General features: G+C 35.1%; 1 protein-coding gene across 1 annotated transcript in view; it reads right to left on the bottom strand.

The window, feature by feature from the left end:
* Positions 1 to 27,900, bottom strand: part of adam19a (ADAM metallopeptidase domain 19a) — a 227,908-nt gene that overhangs the window by 33,848 nt on the left and 166,160 nt on the right. The window contains exons 6-14 of the mRNA XM_005172361.6: positions 27,442 to 27,625; positions 19,283 to 19,348; positions 18,666 to 18,737; positions 18,336 to 18,502; positions 16,178 to 16,262; positions 12,089 to 12,231; positions 7,358 to 7,535; positions 3,271 to 3,360; positions 1,412 to 1,607 (exon numbers count right to left, since the gene is read on the bottom strand). Coding sequence (XP_005172418.1) covers positions 1,412 to 1,607; positions 3,271 to 3,360; positions 7,358 to 7,535; positions 12,089 to 12,231; positions 16,178 to 16,262; positions 18,336 to 18,502; positions 18,666 to 18,737; positions 19,283 to 19,348; positions 27,442 to 27,625 — 1,181 coding nt within the window. The remainder of the gene's footprint in view (positions 1 to 1,411; positions 1,608 to 3,270; positions 3,361 to 7,357; positions 7,536 to 12,088; positions 12,232 to 16,177; positions 16,263 to 18,335; positions 18,503 to 18,665; positions 18,738 to 19,282; positions 19,349 to 27,441; positions 27,626 to 27,900) is intronic.

Below are 27,900 nucleotides of genomic sequence, written 5' to 3'. Positions count from 1 at the left end.
CACACGTTATCTCTGAGAAATGTGAATTACAGTCAGAGTCTCATAACAGAGCTGTAGAGTAAACATAACTCTACTGGCTTAATGCCACCAGTTATCTCTTCGTTAGAGAGAATGTAATACATTCAAGTGGAAATAGTTTGAGCTTAAGTATTCAAAATGTGTATATGCTACTAGCATTCTTAATATCATGCTATGTTACAAATAATCCAATGATTTAACAATTAAAAATTAGCTGCTCAATTATTGACTATGATAATATCTGTTGCACGCAGAGACCATCAAACACGTCAATATCCACTCACCCTTCAAATGACAAAGTACATTTGCTGTGATCTGTCTGTTTGACAGCCAAAGAGGCTGACTGGACACAAGCCCAGAACACACTGGAGGTGTACAGCCAAATGCCACGAGCTTTCACTAAATAATCAACATCAAGCACTATTTGATCATCGCTGCTGACTAAACACTGAAGGGTTTATTAGGATTAAAACATTATTCTGAAAGCCTGGTTTAGGGAATTAAAAGAGATGTTTGGCATCAGACTTTTTGGTATAAATGAGCATTCAATAAGAAAGATGTATTAAAATATTCAGTTTAATCTAAATACTATTGATTTTTTTTAATATAATTTTTTTAAACATAGAAAAAAAACTGAAAAAGTTACATTTTATGCTCACCAAGGTAGCATTTATTTAATCCAACAAACAAAACAACTATTTACAACTGTTTAAATTGAAAAAAAATAAAAATCATTTTATCATGTTCGGGAGGAAAACATCCACTGAATTTTTTTTTTTTTTTCATTTACAGGATTTTAACTCTTGAATTGCCAAGTTCATAATTAATGTCACTGATTTGGTAAAACAAAAAAACACAAAAATTACGTATTTTCAATATAAAAAGGAATTGTGGACTGGATTTTTAAAATCTCTTATCACATTCTTTGATACATTGTTAGATTTTCAGTAGTTTTGATCAGGACTGAGGTTCTTTGCATAAATCTGTTAATCAACCTCAGTCCTGATCAAAACAATTAAATGTTTTTCTTTTAAAATAACAAAAATATATTTAAAAAAATATGTTAATCTGCTTATCTTTTTTACAGCAGTTTAATTTAGTGGATGTTTTCATCACTAACAAAATGAAAGGTTAGTAAATTTGCCCAGAGTGTATTGTTGAGTAAAAAAAAAAAAAAATACATATATATATATATATATATATATATATATATATATATATATATATATATATATATATATTTATATATATATATATATATATATATATATATATATATATATATATATATATATATATATATATATATATATATATATATATATATAAAATAACTTTCAAATGTGATTTCTGTGAAAACTAAAGGCACACGGCCAGCCAGCATGTATCTTACCGTAACCCCACAGCTGCAGGCACTGCTGCTCATGGGTCAGACACATGCCATTATAGCAGTAGGCACGACCATACTGACATGATGACCCATCCAGGAGGTAAACGTTGGAAGGGCAGTAAGGAGAGCCTCCTGTGCAGTATTCCGGCAGATCACAGGCACCGGCTGGTCCACGGCACATGGTGCCAGCCTGCTTCAGCTGTGGGCAGAGGGCACGATAAGAAGACTAGAGAACTTTGATGAAAGAAGAAGAGAGCAGGTGGTGGGCAAACTACATACAGAGAACATAGTGATATGAAAGTGTAGCCGCTGGTGTTTCTCTAGAACGCAGAAACAAAGATGACGACTACTGTAAATGCCTTACTAGCATTGAATCTGAGCAAGTGATAAAGTAGCAAGTAAAAATGATAAGCAGACTTCAGAGAATATACCCCCTTTAAACATTAGCAGATAAATTATTTGATTTTAATAAAGTTTTATTAAATGTTGAAATTAATATTTATGTATTCATGTTAAATAATACAGTACATTTAATTAAGTAAACTTAGCAAATGGAACTTCACTGAAAAGTAGGGTTGCATGACATTTAAAAAAAAAAAAAAACTCACATTGGGATTGTTTGATTTTCTGCAATATATATTGCAATATGCAGACCCTTAGCCAACCTGGTGAAAGGAGTGGTTCTTTTAAAAAAAAAAAACATGGGTTTTTTGCATTTATTTACAGTACTTCATTTTCTATTTAATTATGGTTTAAATACTGCATTTTGTGAAATTTTAAGCACAATTTTTATCTGGATTATAACCACACTTTATGATGTTGTAAAAATATTTCCTAAAGATTTTTAAAATGCTAATGTTTTACATCATATATCATTATGAAAAACAATGAAATCTGTTAAAGTTTTATATTTAAAACCGTAGCCTATTGTCATTCATTAGTCAAATTAAGAACTGAGAATAAATATAATTTCTCAAGAGGACTAAAAACTATTTGTAAATAATTTATAATTGTGCATTAATTGGGATGATCAAGCATCTGCAAAAATTTAAATATAAAAAATAATCCAAAAATATCCTAAATAAAATTAAAGCAGGGATAAAAACAATACAACAAAGTTTAGCAGGACAATGACCCAAAGCGCACCACAAAAATATCAATGGAGTGGCTTCACAACAAATCGTGAATGTCTTTAAGTAGCACAGACAGAGCCCAGACCTAAATCCTATTGAACATCTCTGCAGAGATCTAAAAATGGCTGTACACCGTCACTTCCCATCCAACCTGATAGAGCTTGAAAGGTACTACAAAGAGGAATGGGCAAAAAGCTGTACAAAGCTTGTGGCATCATATTCAAAAAGACTTAAGGCTGTAACTGCCTCTAAAGGTACATCAACAGAGTATTGAGCAAAGGCTGTGAATACTTATGCACATGTGATTTTTCAGGTGTTAATAAATTTGCAAAAATGTAAAAAAAAAATTTTTCACATTGCTATTTTGGGGTATTGTGTGTAGAATGTTGAGGAGATAAATGCATTTAAATAATTTTGGAATAAACCTGTAACAAAAAAAGAGAAAAAAGTGAAGTGCTAAATATGAAAACTAATGTTGTTATAGCAGAAATTAAATTTCTTCAATATAAACAGCTAGTTTGAGACTGTGTCAATGAAAAATAGATGGCTTTTGCATGGTTAAGACATAACCAAGGTTTAACAGGGCCAGGGTAACCTGCTAAGCCTCGACCGCTTATATATAAAACATACTAAATGAGAACAGAGGACAGAGTTGAAGTGAAAGAGGGAAGCAGCAGGAGAAAAAATAAACAAATAAACAGATAAATAGACAGATAAATAGTTATGCACCTTGCAGCCCTCACAGCAGACCCCGTGGGCACACTGTGCATCAACCTTCAAAGTGCAATTGCTGGGGTGGCAGCAATCATTGGTGCACTCCTGCGAGAGATGGAAAAAAAATACACATACACACATAAGGCACTTCTAAAAAGGCTACCAAAGCAAATCAACATATGGCCTTCAACTTACATGGTCAGCCACTCTCAGAGCAAGTAAAATTGCAAGGAAATTGCATATGCACATGCACTCACACACACACATGCACACATGTGTAACTCTTACCAAAATGTACAACTGAGATTGAACATATTAATAATAATTAGCCACTAAATAATAAAGTCACAAGTTGCCATGAGTTTGTATAGTGGTAGCCAGAATTATTAGAATAGCTAACAGATCTAAAAATATTTAATATTTCATGTCCATGAAACATGCAAATAGTTGCACCGAGGACAACAAATATCAGTGGGTTGTATACTGTTTTTAAATCCTTTTCCAGCTATAATATTTGGCATGTCACACTCCTGGGGCCTCATTTATCAACGCTGCGTGAGCACAAAAACTTTGCGTACGCCAGGTTTCACGCTCAGAATCGCTCACGTTAGGATTTACCAACGATGAAATGAATGTGAGAAAGTGCGCAGCTCTACGCCAACTTCATAGCTGGCGTACGCACATTTTTTGTGCGTGTCTGTTTTATTTCTATTGGCGACTCCTAGAGGCAGTTGTGTTAAATTGCACTTTACAAAGGGTCTTCTCAGCTGTATGAGAAGGGTTCATCCGCATGTGTAGTATATAAGGTTTCCGTAACATACAGTTGACCATCCAAACATTAAAGCGCAATTTGCAGCGGTCGCCAGTTTTCCCAATGTAGGTCTAGCTTTTTGTTGTCCATTCCTATTGTAAGAGCAACAGTTAATAACTTGACTTCAGTTGAGACTTACTGGAACTCGCATGGACCCAAGATTCTCACAGAAAATTTTGGTGAAGGAAAAGTTTTGGATTGGGGTTACATTCAGTATGGGGGCGTTCAAGAGATCTGGAGAGTGAATGGCAACATCAACAGCCTGAGGTATCAAGACATTTGTGCTGCCTGTTACATTACAAACCAAAGGAGAGGGCAAATTCTTCAGCAGGATAGTGCTCTTTCTCATACTTCAGCCTCCACATCAAGCTCCTGAAACCTCCTCTAATATTCATTCTTTCTCCACTGCTGCATGACTTTATATTCTATCCTGGACATTATTTCTGTTCAGTGCTGGGACTTTTGTCTAAGCAAAGTCAGCCCTTACTGTCCTAAAGAATTCTTAAAAATCAAGGCATGATCATATTTTATTTTGGTAAAATAAGAATCTTCTAGAGGCCTTTGCCTTTCATATAAACTACTTCTGATACCAAATGATCAATTAGAAGTCAAGCTATTATTTGCTGATCCTAAAATGTATAGGTGACAAGACTTCAGATTATTATTGTTATTTTTTTTATTTTATTAAAATTTTTTTTTTTTGGTGTTTGTGTATTCTATTGGCCATTTCAATAAAAAAAGCGTTTCCCAAACAATGACGTAACTCACGGCTGAACTATCATGGTACGATGCATCGCTTGGGAAAAGAATAACGTAGTGAGGGTTTCCCAAAACGCATAGTTTCTCTGTCGCAGATTCATCGCTTGAACCATGTTAGCTGTAACATAAAACGCCCATAATGACACTCTAAACGGGGCAGAGAAACTACTTCTTTAGAGAAGAACCCCTTCATTTCCTTGTACAAATTATATTGTTTTAGACAAACACGCATTTAAATAAAATCCAATATTTGTTTTGGTTAAAACATGCACTCGTTTTCTATATTACCTGAAATATATGTAATTGGCACAAATATGCTTCCTTTACAAATATTATTGAGAATGACATCCTATTCTAAAACAAATCACTTTCAAAATCTAACACATATTCTAATATCATATATAAATCATATGAATAAATAAATACTGAGGTGATTTATTATAAAATAAAATTTCATATTTATTATTTATTAGGAAATGAAAAAAAACATAATTTAATAATAATAATATTATTAATGATGATGATAATGATGATGATAATAATAATAATAATAATTATTATTAAGTAGGATTTTTTTTTTATACTACTTTTACCATTTGACACTTGTAAACCACAGCAGAAAGTTCTTACCGGCAGGCCTATGTCATATACAGTGTAGATACTTAGTAAATAACCTACTATAAATTAAAATAATCAACAGAGGCTTTTTGTTTCCACAAGCTTTGGAGACATAAAATAAATTCCACTTTTAAATAACAGGTCCCCTATAGCTTTCGCTTGAGGTTGTGTTCAAAATGAAATCAATGTTTTCAAAGTGTACTGCGAAGGGAGCACAATTGTAAACATGAAGATCGCTAAAACTGAACTGTAAAAATAGTTTGAAAGCAAATTACACCTAAGAGAGATGACTTAATTACTTTTTTTATTTTTAATCATTCGAAGTTTAGATGTTACAAGGTTCTAAATGAATAGGGCATAGGAGGGGGTAAGTGGGAATAGAACACAACCAGGAACAACGTCTCAAACTACAGATCCAGAGCTGTAGTTGCGAACGCTCAAGTTTGCGACGCAGTTTGCGAATGTTTATTGAAGTGACGGATTTGGGAAACGGCAAATCAACAAACAATGCTTTTAACGATGGAACTTGCGACCTTAGTTGACTAACAATGGTTTTAGTAAACACAGCCCAGATCTTTTACATACGCCTAGTTTTCTAATAACTTCGGCCATCATTGTATAAGCTTGCACATAGCAGCTGCATGCATGCTATGAATAAAGTGCAAAAAATAATCAACTAAAAAAAGAAACTGCACAGGACCGAAAATGCATTTATAAAGGCTTGACATGTTCGACACTGATATACACAATGTGGAGGCGTCTGCTGCCCAATAATTATACCATACAGCATATTCATTTAAAATAAATAAAGGGGAGGATGTGTGTGTGTGTGTGTGTGTGTGTGTGTGTGTGTGTGTGTGTGTGTGTGTGTGTGTGTGTGTGTGTGTGCGTGTGTGCGTGCGTGTGTGTGTGTGCGTGTGTGTGCGTGATGTTTTAAGGGTGTTTGATGAGGAGGAAAGAGTCACAACACACATATATGCTTTGTATACACACATAGCATTTCTCTGTCTCACATAAACACACACACACACACACACACACACACACACACACATCAACATAATTTCTACTTCATACATTTTCAGAGCATCCAGGGCAACTGACAGCTATGATTATCACACTAGAAATAAATAAATGGTGTGAATCAGTGACTATAATTAAATAAAGGACATGCATGCAGGACAGTCCAATTTTTATGTAAATACAGAGGGCCGGCAGATGATGGTTTGGATTAAAAGGTCAGAATTAAAGTATATTATTACAGCTTTTAGTTCCGTGCTGCAAACAAGCCTTCTCGGCAAGGTAACTGGTATTGTTTCACTAAATGTGATATTGGCAGCAGGTAACATCCAGAACTGTAGCCCAGGTGTTTATGTATTGACTAGGAGTTACAGACGCTACCTCAGTCTACCTGCACCAGATGGCAAATCACCCAGCCATTATATGCGCACTGACAGCCTGTCAAACACGGCTTTGCAACAAGGTGGGACGCTCCTCATTTTCTCTCTCTAACACACACACACACAGACATCCGAGCAAACATAAAAAAACGCAATTAGCTTTCATCTGTCACTCTTTAGTACAACACCATTTTTCTGCTTTAGTTTTGCTACCATTTATCTGTCCACCTTCCATATGGTAAACGAAAACTTTGAGCTGGTTAGGCAGAGACTTTTATGGTAAAAATAATTAAATAATACATTGCATGAATATATCAAGCATTCCATGAATAAACAATAAATGCATAATCAATGGTAATTCATATTAACTAGCAAATTTTCATTTATCACATGTACTTCCCACCCACAACTGTTCTCAGAGAAAAAAAATATGAGTAATTCATGATTGGTCTGATTCAATATTCTCTAAATCAATAAGTAATTTCATTCAATAATTCATTTAGGCACAAATCACCTCTGGTTCTCCACAGTCACACTCCTCCCCTTCCTCTACAAAGCCGTTTCCACACCTCTTGCCCCCGACCAGATCCTTCATGTTGGGCATGTTGAACAGGCACATACCTCCTCCCTTCTGGAAGTAGTTGTCCAGGTCTTTTTTGCTACAGCGGCTGAAGACTTTTGGGAATGGGTGTCTGCAGAGCATTTTAGAAAGGGTAATATATCATTTGTGTGCATAAAAATGATTTAAAATTAAATGTGCTCTAATTAAAACGGGGAAGTTAAGGTGCAATCAGCAAGTCCAATTTCAGCAGTACAAAAAGGATAGATTCCTATTACGTTTAATGCTGAGAAACATAAGGAGTAGCTTACACAGAAGTCACTGTAAAACCCAAGTAGCTTTTGTATTCAACCCAGGCTCACTATGAAAACGTACCTCTATATACATTTCTGGAGAGTGCCAAATATGTCCCAGGAGCTACATTTTTTGCAGTTGTTGTTTTCGCTAAACTGATTTTAATTAATAATGATTAATCCTCTAAAATATTGACTAACAAAGGACTCTCTGAACCCATTTGATTTGTCCCATACAGCTCTTGTCTGGTTTGCTGAATTTTACCGGTGCGTTCGATTTTTTTTGGCATATAATTGCCATCATACCCTTCCTTAAACCCAACCAATAGTGTTTTTAAAAGCACTGATTGACCAGTAACCACCCACTTCCCTAAACCCAACCAGCAGTGCTTTAAAAACCAATCCAGAAAAAGAAAAGCCCTTGCCTGAATTTTACGACATTTTCAGATTTTACCACATTCTCACCCTAAGAGCTAACTGGACAAATTGGTTACAGCACCCAAACGCAGGTCTGCTGGTAAGCATGAGCAAGAACAGCATCAAACTGCCCCGTAGCATTTATTTTAAAGGCAAAATACAGCTATCCCTAATTCTGGCTACATATTTTGTGATCTCTAGAAATGTAAACAGGGCTGTGTTTTCAGAATGAGCCTATGTTGTTTGCATTGGTCTTGATTTGTGTACATTGGATGAAGAATATTTTCACTATTATATTCAGCAAAGGGAGTTTGCATGTTCTTCCTGCGTTCGCGTGGGTTTCTTCCAGGCGCTCCATTTTTCCCCACAGTCCAAAGACATGCGGTACAGGTGAATTGGGTTGGCTAAATTGTCCGTAGTGTATGAATGTGAATGAGTGTGTGTGTGAATGTTTCCTAGAGATGGGTTGCGGCTGGAAGGGCACGTGCTGGATAAGTTGATGGTTCATTCTGCTGTGGCGACCCTGGATTAATAAAGGGACTAAGCTGAAAAGAAAATAAATGAATGAATAAATGAATTCAGCAAAGCCCAATTACTATGGCAATTACTGGATTTCGCCCGAGCAATGGTAAATATACCTTTATGCAACTGCAGTGATAAGAAATAAGTAAAAAAAACAAACAAACAGTAAGTAAAAATCCTTTCCTGCACTTTATACCAAGCGATCTTCTATCTTACCATTCTTCTACTGCAGGGGTACCAGGATCAGTAGACCACTTAATTCACTTCAGCCCATCCAAGCTTTAAAACAATTCACTCTACTGAACAACTATACTTCCCATAAATAATATGCTTTTTTCAGCCACTTTTTGATCTCATGCCAGCAGTTTTTTTCTATCTCTATTCAGTTTATGTTTTGTTTACTTCTTATCCAGTTAGCTGGAAACTGCTTATCTGTATATTCTCAGCACTGGGGTTCCCCAGGGCTCAGTCATAGGCCCCCTGCTGTTCTCCATTTATACCAAATCTTTCATAACAGTTCTTCAACTTCTTGGCACCACAGGTGGGCTGAAACCACTTGACACATCTTCACGCCCCTGCCCTTCTATCTTTAAATCAGTGGTTTAGAATGGGTCTCAGCATGCCTTTATGTCTACAGAACTTTAAGATCTTTTAGTCTGTATCAGTCTAAAATGGTGGAATTTAATCTTGATGCTATCGTGCATTGATATACGAGATTGAGTATGTTTACATGGACATCAATAATCTAAGTTTAATATGATTAAGACAACACTCTGGTTAGAGTCTATACCATGTAAACAGCAGTTTCAGATTACTGCAATCTGACTAAAGTCATAATCAAACTAAACAGAAATCAGATCAAGACATGTTGAGCATAGCAATTTTAGTCGCATTATTGAACTGCAGTACAGACATGTAAGCACTGCAATCAAACTAATACTGTCATGTAGGATTTTCCCTGCATTTTGTGACAGGATAGTCTACACATACGCAGCAGTTTGACACTATTCTCTGCACCTACCAAGTCAGTAAAAGACCACAGACACCTGCAGCGTGAAATGCAGAGTATTTTTTTTTTCCTATACACCATGCGTTATCAAATTCTATTAAAAAACACTTTTCCAGCATCCATTACCTCAGTTTGTCATTAGGGGCTAACATAAAATGTTTCAGAATAAAAGTGAAAGTGCCAAACTGCAGTTAAGGTCGACAAATTTCGAACAAAACACCCGTAATGACATGAAACTCTAGAGGAAATGTGGATAGCGTGGTGACACAATGACTTAATTGATATGTACTATAACAAGTAAAACAGGATCATCAAAGAAACATAGAAAAAGCAACTCATGTAAATTCCTTAATTATATTATTGTCTTATTCAGATCATGGAAGCGAATAATTTGATTACTGATGTTCATGTAAACATAGTCAATGACAGCTTAACATACTTGATGTACAGGGTACCCTTTTTTACTTGCTATAATGTCTGAATGTTTGATCACTGCTGTGATCAGATTTTGTTTAAAAAAGTTTTCTGGGCCCAGTATTATCAACGGGTGATCAAGTAAGTGAACGTTTTTTCTTATTCTTTAAACTAAGTGATGTTATGTGTTTTGTATTCAAAGATATATTGTTGTATGCTAATTTTGTAATGTTTATGTTCAAAAGATTAGTTGAGAACATGGTAGAAGAAACATTTTGAAGTGCATTGAATACACAGTTGTTAAAGCATGAACACATGGAAAACCTACTTTAACATTTACAATCTGAAGAGACATTTCAAAGTGCATTGATTACACCAGGGGTGTCCAAACTCTGTCCTCGAGGGCCGGTGCCCTGTATATTTTAGTTCCAACCCCAGTTAAACACACCTGAACAGGCTAAGCAAGCTAGGTATAGGTATAGGGTTCTAGGTATATAGAAACTTTTAGGGAGGTGTGTTGAAGGAAGTTGAAGCTAAGCTATGTAGGACACCAGCCCTTCAGAACTGAGTTTGGACACCCCTGGATTACACGATTGTTTCAGTGTGCACAAAACAAAAATCTACTACTATGTTTGATTATTTTTAAATATTTATTAATTTATTTGTATTATTCTTGTTGTTGTTATTATTGTTATAATAATAATAATAATAATAATAATAATAATAATAATAATAATAATAATAATAATAATAATAATAATAATAATAGGCAAAGCAGTGGCGCAGTAGGTAGTGCTGTCGCCTCACAGCAAGAGGGTCGATGAGTCGCTAGTTCGAGCCTCCGCTCAGTTGGTGTTTCTGTGTGGAGTTTGCATGTTCTCCCTGCGTTCCCGTGGGTTTCCTCCGGGTGCTCCGTTTTCCCCCACATTCCAAAGACATGCGATACAGGTGAATTGGGTAGGCTAAATTGTCCGTAGTGTATGAGTGTGTGGTGTGTGTGATTGTGTGTGTGGATGTTTCCCAGAAATGGGTTGTGGCTGGAAGGGCATCTGCTGCGTAAAAACTTGCTGGATAAGTTAGCGGTTCATTCCGCGGTGGCGACCCCAGATTAATAAAGGGACTAAGCCGACAAGAAAATGAATGAAATGAAATGAAATGAATGAATGAATAATAATAATAATAATAATAATAATAAGAATAATAATAATAATAATAATTATTATTATTATTATTATTATTATTTTTTTTTATTATTACTTATTTGTGGGTAAATTTGATTAATATTGTTTTTACATTAATAGGTATTGTGCCTGGGCCTGAAATTTAAGTTTGTTTAATTTATGATGAGATATGATGTTTAATTTTTAGTTTAACTAAAATGTGATGAAGTTAAAGCTGGTTTGCTTTTATTCTCTCCTTTTGTAATATACTGATTTGCTCTATTAAACATTTGATTTTGGTTCATTTGATTAAATCCCACAATATATTGTACCCCTGGTGCCCAATCAATTTTATTAGCCAAATACCACTACATTCTTAAGTATTGCAAAAATGCATTGCTTTAAACTTTTGTGTGCTTCAGAAAGAAGTTCAGTATCTTGGTGCTCAATAAAATATTTCTCTTTATGTATTCATCTTTATTTCAATAGTGCTTTTTATATCGTAGATAGCTTTAAAGAAGCAAATATTATCAGTGCTAAAAACAGTTGTATGTGTTTTTACTGAGTGTAAATTATCAGATGGTCATTGAATGGTCTGTAGGCGTGCAATTTGAAGAAGAGACTACTAAGGCTCAACTAATCCTCATGGACTCATCATTAGCAACTAAGTATGTACTTGTACAGTGGCATTCTGACCATGTCGTAGCTTATTAGTAACATGATTAGAAGTAAAAAATAATTTGCAAGTGCTCCAGGGTTGTAATTAGCAGGCTTTCTGTAATTACCATGATTTATGCTCTGCGTTGCGAGTTATTTATAAAAGGAAGCATCTGTTAAAGGCATCAATGTGTAAAAAAACATTAGTGTTTACCCTGTAGCTGCCGCCATTACACATCCACCTTGCTCAGCGGTGGCCTCCACACAACAGCCCTCATGGTCATGGCTCATGCCAAAGTTATGGCCGATCTCATGTGCCATGGTGGCAGCCGCCCCAATGGGCAATTCAGAATGGTCCTGAAAGAAAAGATCATTTCATTTACCAGCCACAACAAACATCATAATAATGCCCTGCTTTAGGAGTCTGTCTAAAATGATGAATTCAATGTACAGGATTAGAGTATTTGCCGCTCTCACTGCCATACGCTAGATTAATTGTATTTTATGCGTTAAATTGGAAATAAAGGCTATTTGTAGCCCACAGGTTTCTAATGTTGCTACAATACAGCTGTAGGGAAATGGCTGTAAAAACCCAGAGGACATCTCTGATCTCCAAAGGCATCTTTGTTATGTTACAATGATGCCATAAATTGTAGAGGATGTTTTTTTTTTTTTGACCTGCAGGTGGTAATTTAAGTACCTAGGCTGGGGCAAACAGAATGGCCTTTCTTTTATCTTCATACTGTGACAACAAGCACACTCAAACATATTTCCAGAAAAAGGAGTACAAACAGATTGCTCTGGAAAGGGCATGCAGTGTGATTTTTACAGCTGGCACTGATCGTATCTCCTCCGTAACATCACTGCTGAAATATGTCGTGCAGTTGTATTACAAATTAATTCTCTTTATGGATTTTCTATCTCCAAAATGTCTCCCTATAGAACCATGCTTTTCCTGTCAAACTGGCCCCAGAGCATTTAGAGGCAGGAGGCTGAATAAGATAAGAGTTGCTTTTTCCAACTGTTGTCCTGGAAAAGACCATACATGACGTCTAGCATGCATTCTAAAATATTTGTCATCAAAAATTCTACAATAAAATCAGGCTGATAATTAATTAAGAGAGAATTAAAACATCCATGTGTGACAGTTGGTTTTTAATCATGTTTGTTATCAGTTATGTGCAATATAATGCAAAATACTGTTAATAGGTTTATGTTGATTTCATAATTTTGTGCTTTACTGTAGATCGTGTGTTTTTTTTCTGCACCATATCCATACAACTATTGGTCATAATTTATGGAAAGCCACTTACAATTAACTAAGTCATCATTTTGATTAACCATATGATGGTCTTCACAACTTTTTAATGTATAAAGCAAACCTAAAACACACACTGGTACATTATGTAACTAGGTTATAAAACATATAAGCAACATTATTTTACTCTATAATACCTGAAACATTGGCAACTAAATCTTCTTTTACAATTAATTCCTGACAATGACTTTTTTTTTTTTTGAGAGCATAATTGTTTAAACAAAGTTTGTATTTTTATGTAAGACTAAAATATGCACATTTTGAGGGACAGATCTCATCACCTAGTAACTTTGAAAACTTATGCTGACCAGTGGCAGTGACATTTATACTTGACTTTTTTTTTTTTAAGTGGTAATAAAGTGATATTAAACTGTCTGAATACAAAACAAGTATCTAATACTGACCTGGTAACAACAGTATTAATGATATCGACATAATGAATAATAAATTAATTAATCTCAATGAAATAATCATTTTTAAAAAGAATGAAAGGTTAAGAATATAAAAACCTCCAAGTGTCATCTGAAATTTTTGTCTAAAATGACCATGTTTCTCAGGTTGCTGTGTGTAAGTTAAGGAATTTTACCCCTTTGGCAGAGAATATGTTATTTTCATTCTCTTTAAAGTGAAAAAAAAATGAACATAAATATAGGAGGCTAAGAAAAATGACCATTTTAGACAAAACAGGTTTTTGCACCTGAACTCTTTGTTTTTTTACGATCCAAATAAACTCGTATGCAATGCATACATTTAAAGACTTAATTTAACATTAAATTGACAAACACATGGCCCTTGGTATAGTCTGAGCCTTGAAGAACCCATTAGTGGAATCCTTCACTGCCTGGGAACCGAAGGATGCATTAGGAGGATGCATTTGTCGGCGTCTTCAAATTGGGACAACCTTGATCATTTCGCAATGATGAAATTGGCCTTCGACTGCGGCCTTTGAAGGATTTAGCCCCTGAATTTTGACGCAGCAAAAGTCAGAAATAATATCACTTTATGCAAAGTTCCGGATTCTGACCCCACGAAAACAGCCACGGCATTTACAGAAACTATATATAACCATATAGAGTTGAATTCAAAATGATAAGCCCTCCTGTGAATTTGTTGTATTATTATTATATCCCAAATTGTATTTAACAGATTCAGGATTTTTTTTTTCACAGTATTTCCTATAATATTTCATCTTCAAGAGAAAATTTCATTTGATTTGTTTTGGCTAGAATAAAAGCAGTTTTCATAAAAATAAATAAATAAATAAATAAATAAATAAATAAATAAATAAATAAATAAATAATAAATAAAAACAATTATTAGCCCCCTTAAGCATTTTTTTTCCAGTTGTCTACAGAACAAACCAGTTAAACAATAACTTGCCTAATAACCCTAACCTGCCTAGTTAACCGAATTAACCTAGTTAAGCCTTTTAAAGAGGCCCTATTATTGATTTTTAAAAATGAGCTTCTATACAGTGTAACACAGCTCTAAGTGAATAAAAACATCCATCTGAGGGTGAAATGTGAAAGTTTACCATGTTGAAAATTATCGATTTTTAAATAAAAAATTTAACTAATTTAAATGATTTGTCGCTCATCCAGATTTTTTTACCTGTTTATATTGGCGTTGATACGAACCAATATCAAATATGAAGTGCTGGATCCAGTAAAACGTGAACGCACCTTTAGACACTAGCTGAGTGTGGGTGTGTTTGAGACTGATCATGACCGAATATGAGTGAACATTAAAGAGTAAACGTTCTGGTGATTAATACAATCATCTTCCCTGCAACAGGGATTCATTGGGCATTTGTTAAAGAAAGGATGAGAAAAGACTATTTGTGTATAAGACTTTGTCAGAGCATGACAGGAACTTTACAGTGCACAGATCATGGACCGGTTTCTTCTTCCATTTAACAATTGTAAGTAAGTGCGATTAAAATGGCTGTCTCCTTGTTTTCTCTAACTTGCAAATTATGTGTTTAATTGTGTTTTGTTACTTGAAATCACTACTCACAGCTTGTACTGTATCTAGTTAAGTCTTTATATTCACATTTAGGGTCTAAACCATGTTAAAAACGCGATGCATAACAACTTCTTTACGGATTCAAATGTGTTTGTGAGCTTGCGATCCTCTTCTGTTTGTCATTGCTATTGCCACCGTCAGCTGTTCCTACATTTGTGCGGCAGTCAAGTTTCAAAATAGTTCAGCTTGTACCACTGTGTGCATTACTACTAATATTATCATAATATTAATAATATTAATGCTGGTGTTTAACTACATTGCTTTGATGCATTCCTGCATTGGGCTCACACATATACTATGCACTCTGGCTACTTCAACACTGTTGATAAGCCATGGTGGGCACTACTCTCTGTCTCGTGCTAAACACATTCAACCAATCACAACAGACTGGATCATCGGACCAATTAGCGTAGCTTAGCATCACGCTAAGAAGAGGTTTGGGAACAAATGAATTGCTGAATAAATCCTATTAGAGTCGTTAGGTAAATAATTAGATAAATAAATGCATATTATAAGACAATGGAAGTGTTTTTTGACCTTACATGCATATCAGCCTGTTGTTGGAAACGCCTAATACCAAAATATGACCATTTTAAAGCATAATAGGTGCTCTTTAATGCTCCAGATTCTTTTGATGTAATATCCAACCACTGTTGACATGCATCAAAAAAGGTTTTCATGTACCTCATTGATCTCAGTACCAAGCAGGCTATATTGGTGTAATATAGAATGACCCCATCCATGTGTAATATCCAGAGGAAACGCTTCACCCATCATTAGTATTCAGCAAAGTGCTCCTCTCGCGCCACACAAAGTAATAGAGCCAATAAAAGGCTAATCAGGTGTGCGGGAGCTATTGATCACTTTATCAAATCCCTGCATGAGCTGTACACAAACACACACTCTGTACGCGCAGTGTTTACAGCCTGATCCAGATGCAAGCCTTGCACGCTTTCTTACCACGTTGATGCCGCCTGAGTTCTCGTGACTGCACATGCCCTCCAGCGGAGCCATGCCAATGGTGGTGCCCTTGAAGATCACACCCCTGCAGGGAAAACAACAAACTTTTTAAGCTATGAAATTAATAAAAACATAGAAGATGTTTGTGTGAAGACATTACTTCACACAAACAAAGAAGCAAAAAAACTAAAGGAATGGTTTTTGAAGTAATGCCAGCAACATTTGTGAAGTGAAAAATTCCACAAAATAATGGAAATACTGTAAATTTTCAAACTTGACTTCAACTGCAACAGCCCTAATAGTTTAGTTTAATCGAGGATGTTTTTCTTTCTCCCCTTACCGTTTTTCTCTTCACTTCATGTACAATTCTCAGACGCTTTTCTACATCCATGCAAATGATTTTGTGAAATACTCTAATGTTTCCAACATTATCAATTGCTTGTGTCATGTGGGTCAATATTGATTATTTTGGGCTCTGTTGAATACCCCCCCATTTAATTTGACTTTTTTTTCTAAATCTGGCTAGAATTGTTACATTTCTCCCATATGAATCTTTACTTTTTCTAAAGAAAAAGCAGATTGTCCTATCCAGCAGACACACAATGTCTTAAGATGATCCTATTAGGCTAGATTTAGGTGGCTAGCATCTAAGGACGTTATTTTGATGCCCCATAATTTCATGAAATGACATATTTTGTTGATTTTAGGTTGTATTAGAAAGTGACTAAAATCCAACACAAAGTCAAGCTGCAACATCATTAGACATTGATATTTGGTTGTTTTTAGGTTGCGTGGAAAAGTAACCAAATGCAAAATCTGTCCGACGTTGGACATTGATGTGGGCCTGACATTGGGTTCTGACATCAACCCGATTTTTATTTCCAAACAAAATGCAATGTCCCACAACGTTGGGGTACAACGTCAATCTGATGTCATGTTGATGTGCTGTTCCTGCTGAGTAGGTTCACCTTTCTGCTCTTGTTTTTTCATTGTGCCATGCAGTGCTTTTCCTTTCTGTATCACAATGACATGATCTATCAACAAATTACAGAACAAACAGCAATAGCCAAAGTTTACATCAGAACAGCCCTCCAGAGTACACTGTTATATTGACAAAATGACAACTAATTTGACTTTCTTATCTGTACAAAATAACCCAAGAACTTGTAGTTCTTGTACAAAATTTAGTTTGAGATATGAAGCAAGGTTTTTGAGCAAGAGACTGTATTTTGCAGGTCATCCATGGTGTCTTGCTATTTGCACATGGTTTTTTGAAAAATGCACTTACTGTTTTGCAACTTTCAGTTCTGATCTGAGAAGTGTGCCAAGGCGACTGAGAAAACTGCAAATTCGTAGGACATTTTTGTTGTTTTTCTGTGTGCATTTTCCCACTCAAAAACTCTCAGTCTATCATGTGACTGTCAAAGAAGTGCTTTTAACTTTAGTGTTGTGAAAGTAAAGTTTAATAATAAATTGAGTTATCAATAATAATTACAATTTAATCAAAATATCAACTTAGGCTCATTCTGGAAATGTACCCCTATATACATTTTGTGAGAGCATCAAATACATTCAAGGAGCGAAATTTTTTTGCAGTTTATGTTTTCACAAATCCACCAGAGGCCGCTGTATATGCTTTTTTAGATCTCAAATTTCTCTTGCGAGTGTCATTCGTGCCTGCTGTTCTTACGTAAATCCCCCAGAGGCCTCTGTCAACTGACTGACTGACTGATCGACTGACTGACCCACCCTCCTCTTTTCCTAAACCCAACCAATAGTGTTTTCAAAAGCACAGATTAACCCACCCATCCACTTCCCTAAACCCAATCGACAGTTTTAAAAAGCAATGCAAAAAAAAGATAAGCCATCGCCTGATTTTTATCACGATTTTAGATTTTACCATATTCTCACCCTGTTATTTACTTGTTTATTTTATTTTTTGGCTTCTGTTTTTGTCTTTCTGGAACCGTTATAGCTCTGCCATAATTCGTGATCTCCAGAAATGTATACAGGGCTACGTTATCAGAATGACCTTATGTTGCAACAAGCAGAGTAAAAGTTGTTATTTTACTCCCTGTAGTGGAATTTATCTATATGTTTTTTTTCAATAAGCCAATAACAAAGTGATTTGGGATTTGTATGTAATATGATGACTAACGTGAGAAGTTGTGCATTGTCATGTTTCTTGCGGGATTTGAGTTTCTGTCTCCATTGAAGGAAGGACCAAAGCGTGGAATTAGGCTCCTCATTGATGATGCACTGGTCGTGTTCAGTCCATACCTCTAGACCAATCAGAGGTACTCGAATGTTCAATTCTCTGTAGAACTGTTCAGGTCAAAACAAACAGTTAGCATTAGGATAAAGGGATTAATTTTTGCTTAATATTATAATACAGACATCTCTAAATTTTGCATTCAGAAAACAAATGCACAGTCTAAACAGTCAACAAAACCTTTGAACCAAAGGAAAGCACCCAGGCTTGACATACCTTATCTACATAATTAGCAATTTCCATTATCCTCAGTTTAGTTTTGTCAAGGTCCTTGTTTTGCTTTCTGTACTGTGGAGACACAAAGAAACGCCAGGAGGCAAATTGATCGAGACGAACATACCAATGCGTAGACTCTGCTTGAAAAATAGAGAAATTTGATTAACTACATTTCGGCTGTAATGAAATCTTACATAACCCCCTGCCTCTTTCGGCTCTCGGTGCATATTATATAGATTTGATGTAAATGTGTGAAAGAACTCAATCAGAAAACTCAACAGAATGTAACAGCGGAAGATTGTCTGCATGCAACCCGAGGACTAAAAATTAAAGCATTCAATTCCGTGATCGCTCCTTGATAACTCCTTATACGCATAAGATATCAGAAAGAGGAGTGACAGAAAAGCAAGCGAGAAGGCACTTTCCAAGCAACAATTGCTCAGTGGCCACATTTGAATGAGAAAGCCACACCGAGCTTAAAGCGGCAGTTTTAAAGCACAGTTTATATAACTCAGCCTGCATTTGAAGCTTGAAAGCTTTAATTCCTGTGGTGAACTTTTGCTGTGTGAAGTGTCTAATTAGCAGAAGTGAGCGTGACACAGGCTTCATCGGCTTACCAGTGTGTTGTCAGCTACTATATACAGTTCCATGTACTTCGTAGTACCCCAGGCATTTCGTCTAACCTAAGGGTGGGGGATAAATACAGAAACAAACAAACGACAAGCAAAAAAAGAGAAGCGTTAATTGCTGGAGGACAGGATTTATGGATTTGGTTTTCTACTGTCTTGCTGCTTGCGTTTATACTATAATAACTGTCTGCTACTTCTTGACAAGTTAGGAAGTGTCGATTGTATTAAATCACACAGTTTAATAGGAAATTATTAATATAAATCCCAATTGTTGTTAATGCCCTACTGACAACAAAGCTCAAATACTGTACAGCACAATGTGGTTTCAAACTGTTTATTTTGCACTGCTTGCTTGTTTCTGCTGTTGTTCGTGTTCAGTTGTATTCACATTTTAATTGATGGGTTCCATTCACTGTAAAGGCTGCTTTGGCATTGTAATCACTAAAGTGTTCCGTCATCCCAAAATGACGGCTAGCACTTTTCAGTAAACAAGTAGTAAATAAAATCTAAGTGAAACAGTAGAATAAGGGGAAGAACAGAATGTGCATATAAGTCATCTTCCTTGTCAACTAGAGGAAAATAAATGTGGAAGCTGAAAAATGTTCAGAAAAAAAAAAAAAAAAATCAATGCACCGCATGCCAAAACATATCTCATCAGTACTCATTTTTATTAACCCTTTCACGCAAGAATTTTAAATACTCCAGTTGACCCTTCATTGTTTTGTGTTACTTAGAATCCATTGTGTTCTAAAGTTCCTATGGTGGCGTGTCAAGTTTATCACATGACCCACCAGCCCCAATGATCTATGTTTACATCCTTTTGACAAATGTTCTAATTATATTGTAAAATTTCTGATATTCTGGTTGTCAAATATGTGATGGAAAATGTATTTTGTCTTTTAAACAGCTTAATAATGATCAAATTACTTGTTATATGATGGGTAATGGTGCGATCGTTGTTGCTAGACGGGACACATCTGCAGTGCAATGAAGTAAAGATGAAACACAGCTGAAGATACTCACCTTAATATACCATAATATTTGTGACACTGTAAATCAAGCTTAAAATAGTTTGGGATTTTTCATTAGTTCTATTTTTTGTTTTGACTTTTTGTTTTCAAATTCAGTTAGTTTTACTAGTTTTTACTTTTTTTTATATTTTGAAATTGCTTAGTTTTAGTTTAGTTTTTATTAATTTCAGTGTTAGTTTTAGTTGTTTGTTTGTTGTTCTTTTTTCTAAATAAAGAAATATTTGTTAGGCGCAAGATTCAAAATCATCAAAATGAATGGTAACACTTTTATTTTTATTTTTTTATTTTTAATGACTGAATTACTAGTATTTATTGGTCTATTTCGATTCAGAGAGGTATATCAGGCATGTTAAAAAGTTGTTAGTGGATAAATTCTTAATGTTACTGGAGACATGACTCGTTATAAATGATGTTTTATTTGGTGAACTAGTTCAAGCGGTTTACTTAGAAGATCCGGTTAAAAAAGTTGCTTTGTTTGCGATCGCGATAACTAATACAGAAATGAAAGCCATTATTGGACTCAAATGTGCTAAATTATTACTTGTAAGTGTCTGCTCATGTTGTATTTAATACTGTTACTGTGCTGCTGTCATGTCCATCCATTTTTTGGTTTAGAATAACAGCGAGGATGGTTTACAGTCTATTAAATACATTTACATAGATGAAAAGGAAGGATGTTTTTGCTATAATTTTGTTTAGTTTTTGTTAGTTTTTTTATGTACACAATTAATTTTCAATTAGCTGTATTTTTTTAATTGTTTTAAATTTTATTTTAGTTATCGAAAAAGTTTTTTCTAGCTATTTTATTTTTTTCCTTCATTTTTGTTAACTATAATAACCTTGCAGTGCACTAAATAATATTTTTACATTACTTTGAGGGTTGGATTTTGGGTTGAGGTAGGGGTAGATGCCAATAATAAAATACAATTGAAGTGTAGCTTAGTAAATAATATTTTTGTTAACTTCTGATCGCAGCTCTATCCCATCTAGCCACAATCACAGGAGAGATCTGAGCTACTGGATTTACGTCATGTTTATTTATAATTTTCTGCTGAAATATATGAAGGTACGCAACTGTTTTTCTCGCAGAGGAATATAGAACAAATTCTAGTAGCATAAACATTGCCATCTCCATAGACGTACGTGTGTATTTTACAAACCTTACATGGTATGTTTTGCTTGTAGTTTAGTAAATTTGAATGTCTTAAAACCTAAAATAAATGTTATTTGTTTAAAAGCATGGATAAATTGTGCTTTATGTCAAGCGTTGCGCACCTCTTACTGTGCCTCAGTGCGAACGTCAGATTAGAAATTTAGCAGATGACGTCCGCACTAAAAACTCTAATCATACTGGTGTGACTTTATGCTTCAGGGACCAGCCACAGCTGATCACACCGGTGTGATCGTATGTGTGGAACTTTAGGGATAGAATTTGTGTAACGGCTGAAATTTCTGTGGAAATTTTAAGCTTCTATTTACCCAGTGGGCACCTGGACTTTAAAACTGACATCAAGCATGATGAAACAGGTCAAACATGCAAATTGGTTTCATGTCAAAACCTTGACATCCACACAATGATGTACTTTTCACCTCCAAAACAGCAACACAAAATGCATTATTAAGTTTCATTCATACGAAAGTCTAAAAGTTAAAAGTCAAAAGGACATCAAATTGACATATAACGTGGTAACAAAAACATGTATATAGTTGTTTTATATATTATTATTATTGTTATTTTTAATATATTATTATTATTGTTATTTTTAATATAACAAATATGATAAAAATACTAAAATACACTCCCTGCTGCTTACAGATTTTGTCAGTATCCTGCTACTGTACTGTACTGCTCCTGCTAAACAGTAAGCAGATGTACCTTTATTTTTTTCCATGTGAACAATGTCACAGATTTCGAACTGTAGCTCAGATTTTTTTCATTGTTTTATTTGTTTGGAGGACACATTACCACCACAAAGAGACAATGATAAACCAAGGATAAACAAGCACTTCATTGAAATTCCATTCTAGAAGTCAGAAGGCAAAAAAATTATCAAAATGAGACTCATGGGATCTGAGTTATTTAAAGTCTAAAAGCTAAATAAGGTCGTACTATACTACAGTATACAGCATACTGTATGAACCTCAATTTTTAGGAGCTTTGTAACCCAATTGTAATACATCATTACTGAAGAGAGAGCACATTAGTCCACACTGTTTATTAATTTATGGACCCTCTAATTCTCATTTGTAAACAGCAGGCCAGTTAGAAGTCTCCACTGTTCAGCTTTAATGAGAAAGCAAGTGCGAGCAGAACAATAGCAGTAGGAGGGCTCCCAACTCCTGCTAATGATACTCAAGAGTTTTATAATAAGCCCACATTATGCACTTCATCAGGCTGAACACTTAACCTGGGCTTAAGATGGCTTTATTTCTGCACTGTAATGAGCTAAAATATTTTTCTTTCTTGGGCACATTATAAAAAACAAACGCACAATCTGAAATTGGGTGGAATTGCAGACGCACATTGCAACACAACAGCTTTGCGTCACTGTTCACAATGTTCTCTCCCATGAGTGGCCTTCATTTAGCAATCCAGTCTTTACAACATTGAGGGAACAGAACATCTTTGCTTTGTGAGAGTGAAATTGCCTTTGACATCACACACAATCCACTCATGAGATAAGAAATACAGACTTTACATACTCAATGATGACAGTAAAGACTCTCTTCTATTTCCCAAATGGCTATTACGCTTACAAAATAGTCAAAGCTTCCATTTAAAAAAACTTACTTTTGTCACTTTTTTGCAAGGCTAACCTGATCTATTTTGATGAAATTATACAGTAAGATCTACATTTATCACCAAACATGGGCCATTTTTAAACTTGTACCCTTAAAATTGTGCAATGTGTCTATATTTTAAAGCAATGGTCTTAAACTCAATTCCTGGAGGGCCACAGCTCTGCATAGTTTAGCTCCAACCACCTCCAACTCACACCTGCTTAATATTCTCTAATAGTCTTGAACACCTTGATTAGTTTATCAGCTGTGTTTGATTAGGGTTGCAGCAAAACTGTGCAGAGCTGTAGCCCTCCATCAACCAAGTTTGAGGCCTACATTTATAGACCGATCGGCTCAGATAGCCCCCTTTAATTAAGATTGAGCTCCTCCCTACATGATGCTTTATAACCAATTTTTTTTTGGGAGACAGTCTGTTTTTGACAATTATTCTATAATTGTATCCCTTTACCACTCCAACTCTACACTAATCAACCTGCTGTCTACTTATGCCTAGTTCAGACTGCGTGATTTTAGCCCAGATTTTGGCTCGCTGACAGGTTTTGAGAAATCGCCGACAAATGCCTGAAATCACAGGCAAATCGCTGCTCGTGCATGTGAGTGACAATTACACAGTATGAACGATCAAAGACGCGATCTGAGAGAATCGCCGATGAGTCGCCGATGCCAGCGAGATATTTGGCATGCTAAATATCTGTAGCTGTTGGCGATTCAAATCATACCGTGTGAATTTAGTTTTGACTGAAAATAACATCGGCGATCGCCTACAGCCAATGAGAGAGCAGCTTTCACTTGTGTGTGCGTGTGTGTATACCTGCTGCAGGCCAGCGGGAGGCTGGGGGAGAAGTTAAAAGCGCTCTTTTTTGGTTTATTTGGACCCACGAAATGGAGGAAGACCTAGTGACGGTTTGACAGGACTCAGGAGCAACCGTGTCTGTTTGACGTTTCATACATAAAGAAATTAGTTTATTATCAACGTTAAGGAGAAATGGCTAATTCCCTTTGAACCCAGGTGAGCAAATATGGACATTTTCTACCCCATTAAAGGCTTCTTTCTCATTATGTAGTTAATAACAAAAGACATACTACGTGTTTTTGGCTGTGAGACATAGTTTGGACGAACTTGTCGGCGATTCTTCCTATAGTAAAGTCATGCAATGTGAAGGTCCTAGTCACAGATCAATCTTGCAGAGTAAACAAAGCAGCGACGAAACGCTAGCCCAGATAGTCATGCAGTGTGAAAACATCTGTGACACGATTACTTTGAAAATCATGCAGTCTGAACTCGGCATTAAGGTTGCTTTCACACTTGGTTCTATTGCCTGGATCAAAGCCAAGTTTAATTGTCCCCCTTGCCACTTTCTCAGCTGGTTTGTTTTCGCCTTGTCTTTTTTGCTTCTGAACCCCAATACGCTTGTGTCATCAAGCTACCGTTTTGAGTACAGCTGTTGATAGGTGACAGCCACAAAAGCAAAACGCCAAAATGGAGACATCAGCAAATCACAGTCATTCTGCTTTTACTGGAAAATACAGAGAGCCAGTTGCGTCTATCTACTGCTGCTGCTGCAAAAATAAATAAATAAATAAATAAAATAATAAAAATAATAAATAAAATAAAAATAATAAAAAATAAAAATAAATATATAATATAATATAATATAATATAATATAATATAATATAATATAATATAATATAATATAATATAATATAATATATAATAAAAAAAATTCTTAATAATGGGTGTAAACTGTTTTTCAATTTACATGTTTTCCTAATTTTTAGCGTGTTTGATGTCTCTCAGCCACCGTACCTCACTGTCTTTCATTCCTAAATCCACAGGCCACAGTGGCACAGAGCAGAAACAGAGGACAAGCTGTGTGTTTATCAACAGATTGTTGTAATATCTGCATCTGTGCACTTCTTGGTCATAGATTCAGTTTACAAAGTGTAATGGGGGAGCAATCGGTTTCCCATCTGCCGTAGTTTTTGCCTCATCACACAGATGTTTCCTCCAGCAGAAATGTGGCTCTTGACACATATGAACACATATACTTTACAAAACAATCATTTTGCTCTTTTCAATTGAATATTCTTACTTTGAATATAAAACCTATTACTGTGCGTGTGACAATAACTACCACACAGTCATGCACAGAAGTGACAAACAGCACTCTGTCAGTGCATTGATTTTAATTGGATCACAGTAGTTCACAGGGATAGAAACATCATAATATTCAAAATAATGTAATGAAACAGATCATGAAGTATTTTTATTAGCGTTACACTGTGTCCCAACTACACACTACACGACGCAGCAACACATAAAGTATCTAGTTTAGAGTTTATACTTCTTTGTGTGGAATTCATCTCAAGTTCAAAGAATTCAACTTGAGAAGAAAATTCACACGAGAGGAAAAACATCCCGCAAGGACACAAGAGCGAGAGGATCGCAGACCTTTCCTGATCTCATTTCTTTTCTCTCTTTTCAACTTTTCCTCCTCTCTACATGCTGTCATATCCTAATAAAGGCATAATATGTAGAACACAATTTTTTTTAGGATTGGAGATGAAAGAGGAGAGATGAAAAGATTTTTTTGAGTTACAAGAGAGCATTTCTTTAATTATATTTAATTATCACAGTAATTGATTGCACTTAAAATGATATTTATGTAATTATTATTATTTTTCTATACTATTTATATTTTTATGCATTTGACTATAAGTTGAATTTGTGGGAAAATATTTTACTGGTTTAATACAGCATATTAAAACAAAAGATTTATGTCAGTAAAAATATATTTTTTTTTATGTACAGTGCTCAACATAATTGACTACAACCAATTTAGAATTTTTTTAACCATTTTTCAGTGAAAATTGGCAATGTATTTTAGTGAATTCAAACAAAACAAATTTATTAAACAGATATATTTATTAAAATAATATTTTGGTCATCAAACATATTTAGAAATTGAAAGACAATACGATTAAGTTTAGGCAAAATATTGCAAAAGAAAACTACAACCTGGAAAATTTATTTTATCTGATTTATTTCCATCTCGCTCTTGTGAACCCAGTCTCATGTCTCATCTCTGATTATGTGGTTTATTATGTGTTAAATGCTGTGTAAAAGTTAAATATGAGTTATAGCTTTATTGAAAGTGGTAGTACACATTTTATCTCAGATCTTGAAAATAAAATAATTAGCAAACATAGTTTATACATGAACACAGGCCCGGATTGGCTAATCGGGAGGACCGGGAGAATTCCCGGTGGGCCGGTCCGTTTTTTAGCCGCGAGGGCCGGTGTCCCTAGCTCCAGAATCTGTTGCTCTCAGCAGTCACACTTTTTAAATTAACTTATTTACTTACTTGACTACAGTCTTCTTATTCATTATTTTACCGCAACTCTGCTCTTTTTATATATAACCAGCCTACAGGTTAATGATGATATTACTCAGATGAGTCAGTCCTTCACATACAACTGTTGTGGTCCAGTGGTTAGCACGTCAGATTACGACGCTGCTGACTTGGGTTTGATTCTTGTCTGAGTATGTTTTTTTTTTATTATAGTTTTATTGTTAAAGACATATAATACTGTTAGGGTTTTTGAACATTTAAAGTTCTAAAGCAGCTGTTTTCTCAAAAAAAAAAAAAAAAAAAAAAAGACGTGATAGTGTAATTAGAAACTGAATTGGAAATGACCTTAATTTAATATAGTCAGTCGTGAACTGAGGTGGGCCGGTCTATGGCTTGAAACTCCAGGGCTGAAAAAGAGTCCCACTCCGGCCCTGCATGAACATATAGTTGATACATTAGCTAAACTTTATTTATTACATCAGTAACTACTTCATTTTATTAGGAGTGCAGTGCATGATTCTGTGCTTCTGAATGTCTCTGGTATTTAAATATTTCTGTATTTCTGTCTTGCCAAGTCTGGTATCAAGTCAGGGCTTGTTGCTGGAATCTAATTGCATTGCATCTCTCAGACACTGTGCTAGACTAAAGTCTTTATGTATGTATATATATAGTTTATTGTCACTTTGAATTAAAAAGTACTAAAGTTGTTTGTTTTCTTTTAATAAATAGAAACACAAAAGAAGTTTAAGTTCTAAAATTTAGAGTAAAATTTGGTTTGTAAAAATGCTTCTAATATTTGTGTTTAAACATTATATTGTAATGTAATGTATACTGTTTTAATTTTATTATAATTATTATTATTATTTTTTAATTATTATTATTATTATTATTATTATTGTACATTCGTTGGGGAATGAGCCCCCTAAAATGAGAATTCCATAACAAGAATTTGCGACTGACCCTTTGATGCAAAGGTTTAAAGTCTCCACTGAACAGGCTCATTTGTCCAGTGTGATGGCTGTGTCCACAGGTGCCACTTTTGATGGGCAGGTCTTCAGTGCGATAGAAGGCGTGGTGCACAACCTCCTGGCCTCTGATTGGCTCCAGGTAGAACGTGTCATTTGAGTTTAAGACAATCAGACCTCTGCAGAGGAAAATTGGATGAATGTTAGTTTAAATGCTGTCTAGTTTCAGATCTGTCAATAGCAATTAGCAGTGGTGTAAAGTAACTAATTACAAATACTTATATTACTGTAATTGAGTAGTTTTTCCTCAGGAATTGTAATTTACTCAGTAGTTTAAAAATGTTTAAAAAATAGTTTTACTCTCCCTAGAGTACATTTTTAGTACTGTATCGGTACTTTCCTTGAACCTGCACTCACTATTTTATTTTTTCTTGTCTATGGGGATTAGAAAAAT

This window comes from Danio rerio, chromosome 7 (genome assembly GCF_049306965.1).
Source record: "Danio rerio strain Tuebingen ecotype United States chromosome 7, GRCz12tu, whole genome shotgun sequence".
In the NCBI taxonomy this organism is placed as follows: domain Eukaryota; kingdom Metazoa; phylum Chordata; class Actinopteri; order Cypriniformes; family Danionidae; genus Danio; species Danio rerio.
The sequence above is the reverse complement of the archived record's forward strand: the minus strand, read 5'-3'. Positions and strand labels throughout refer to the sequence as shown.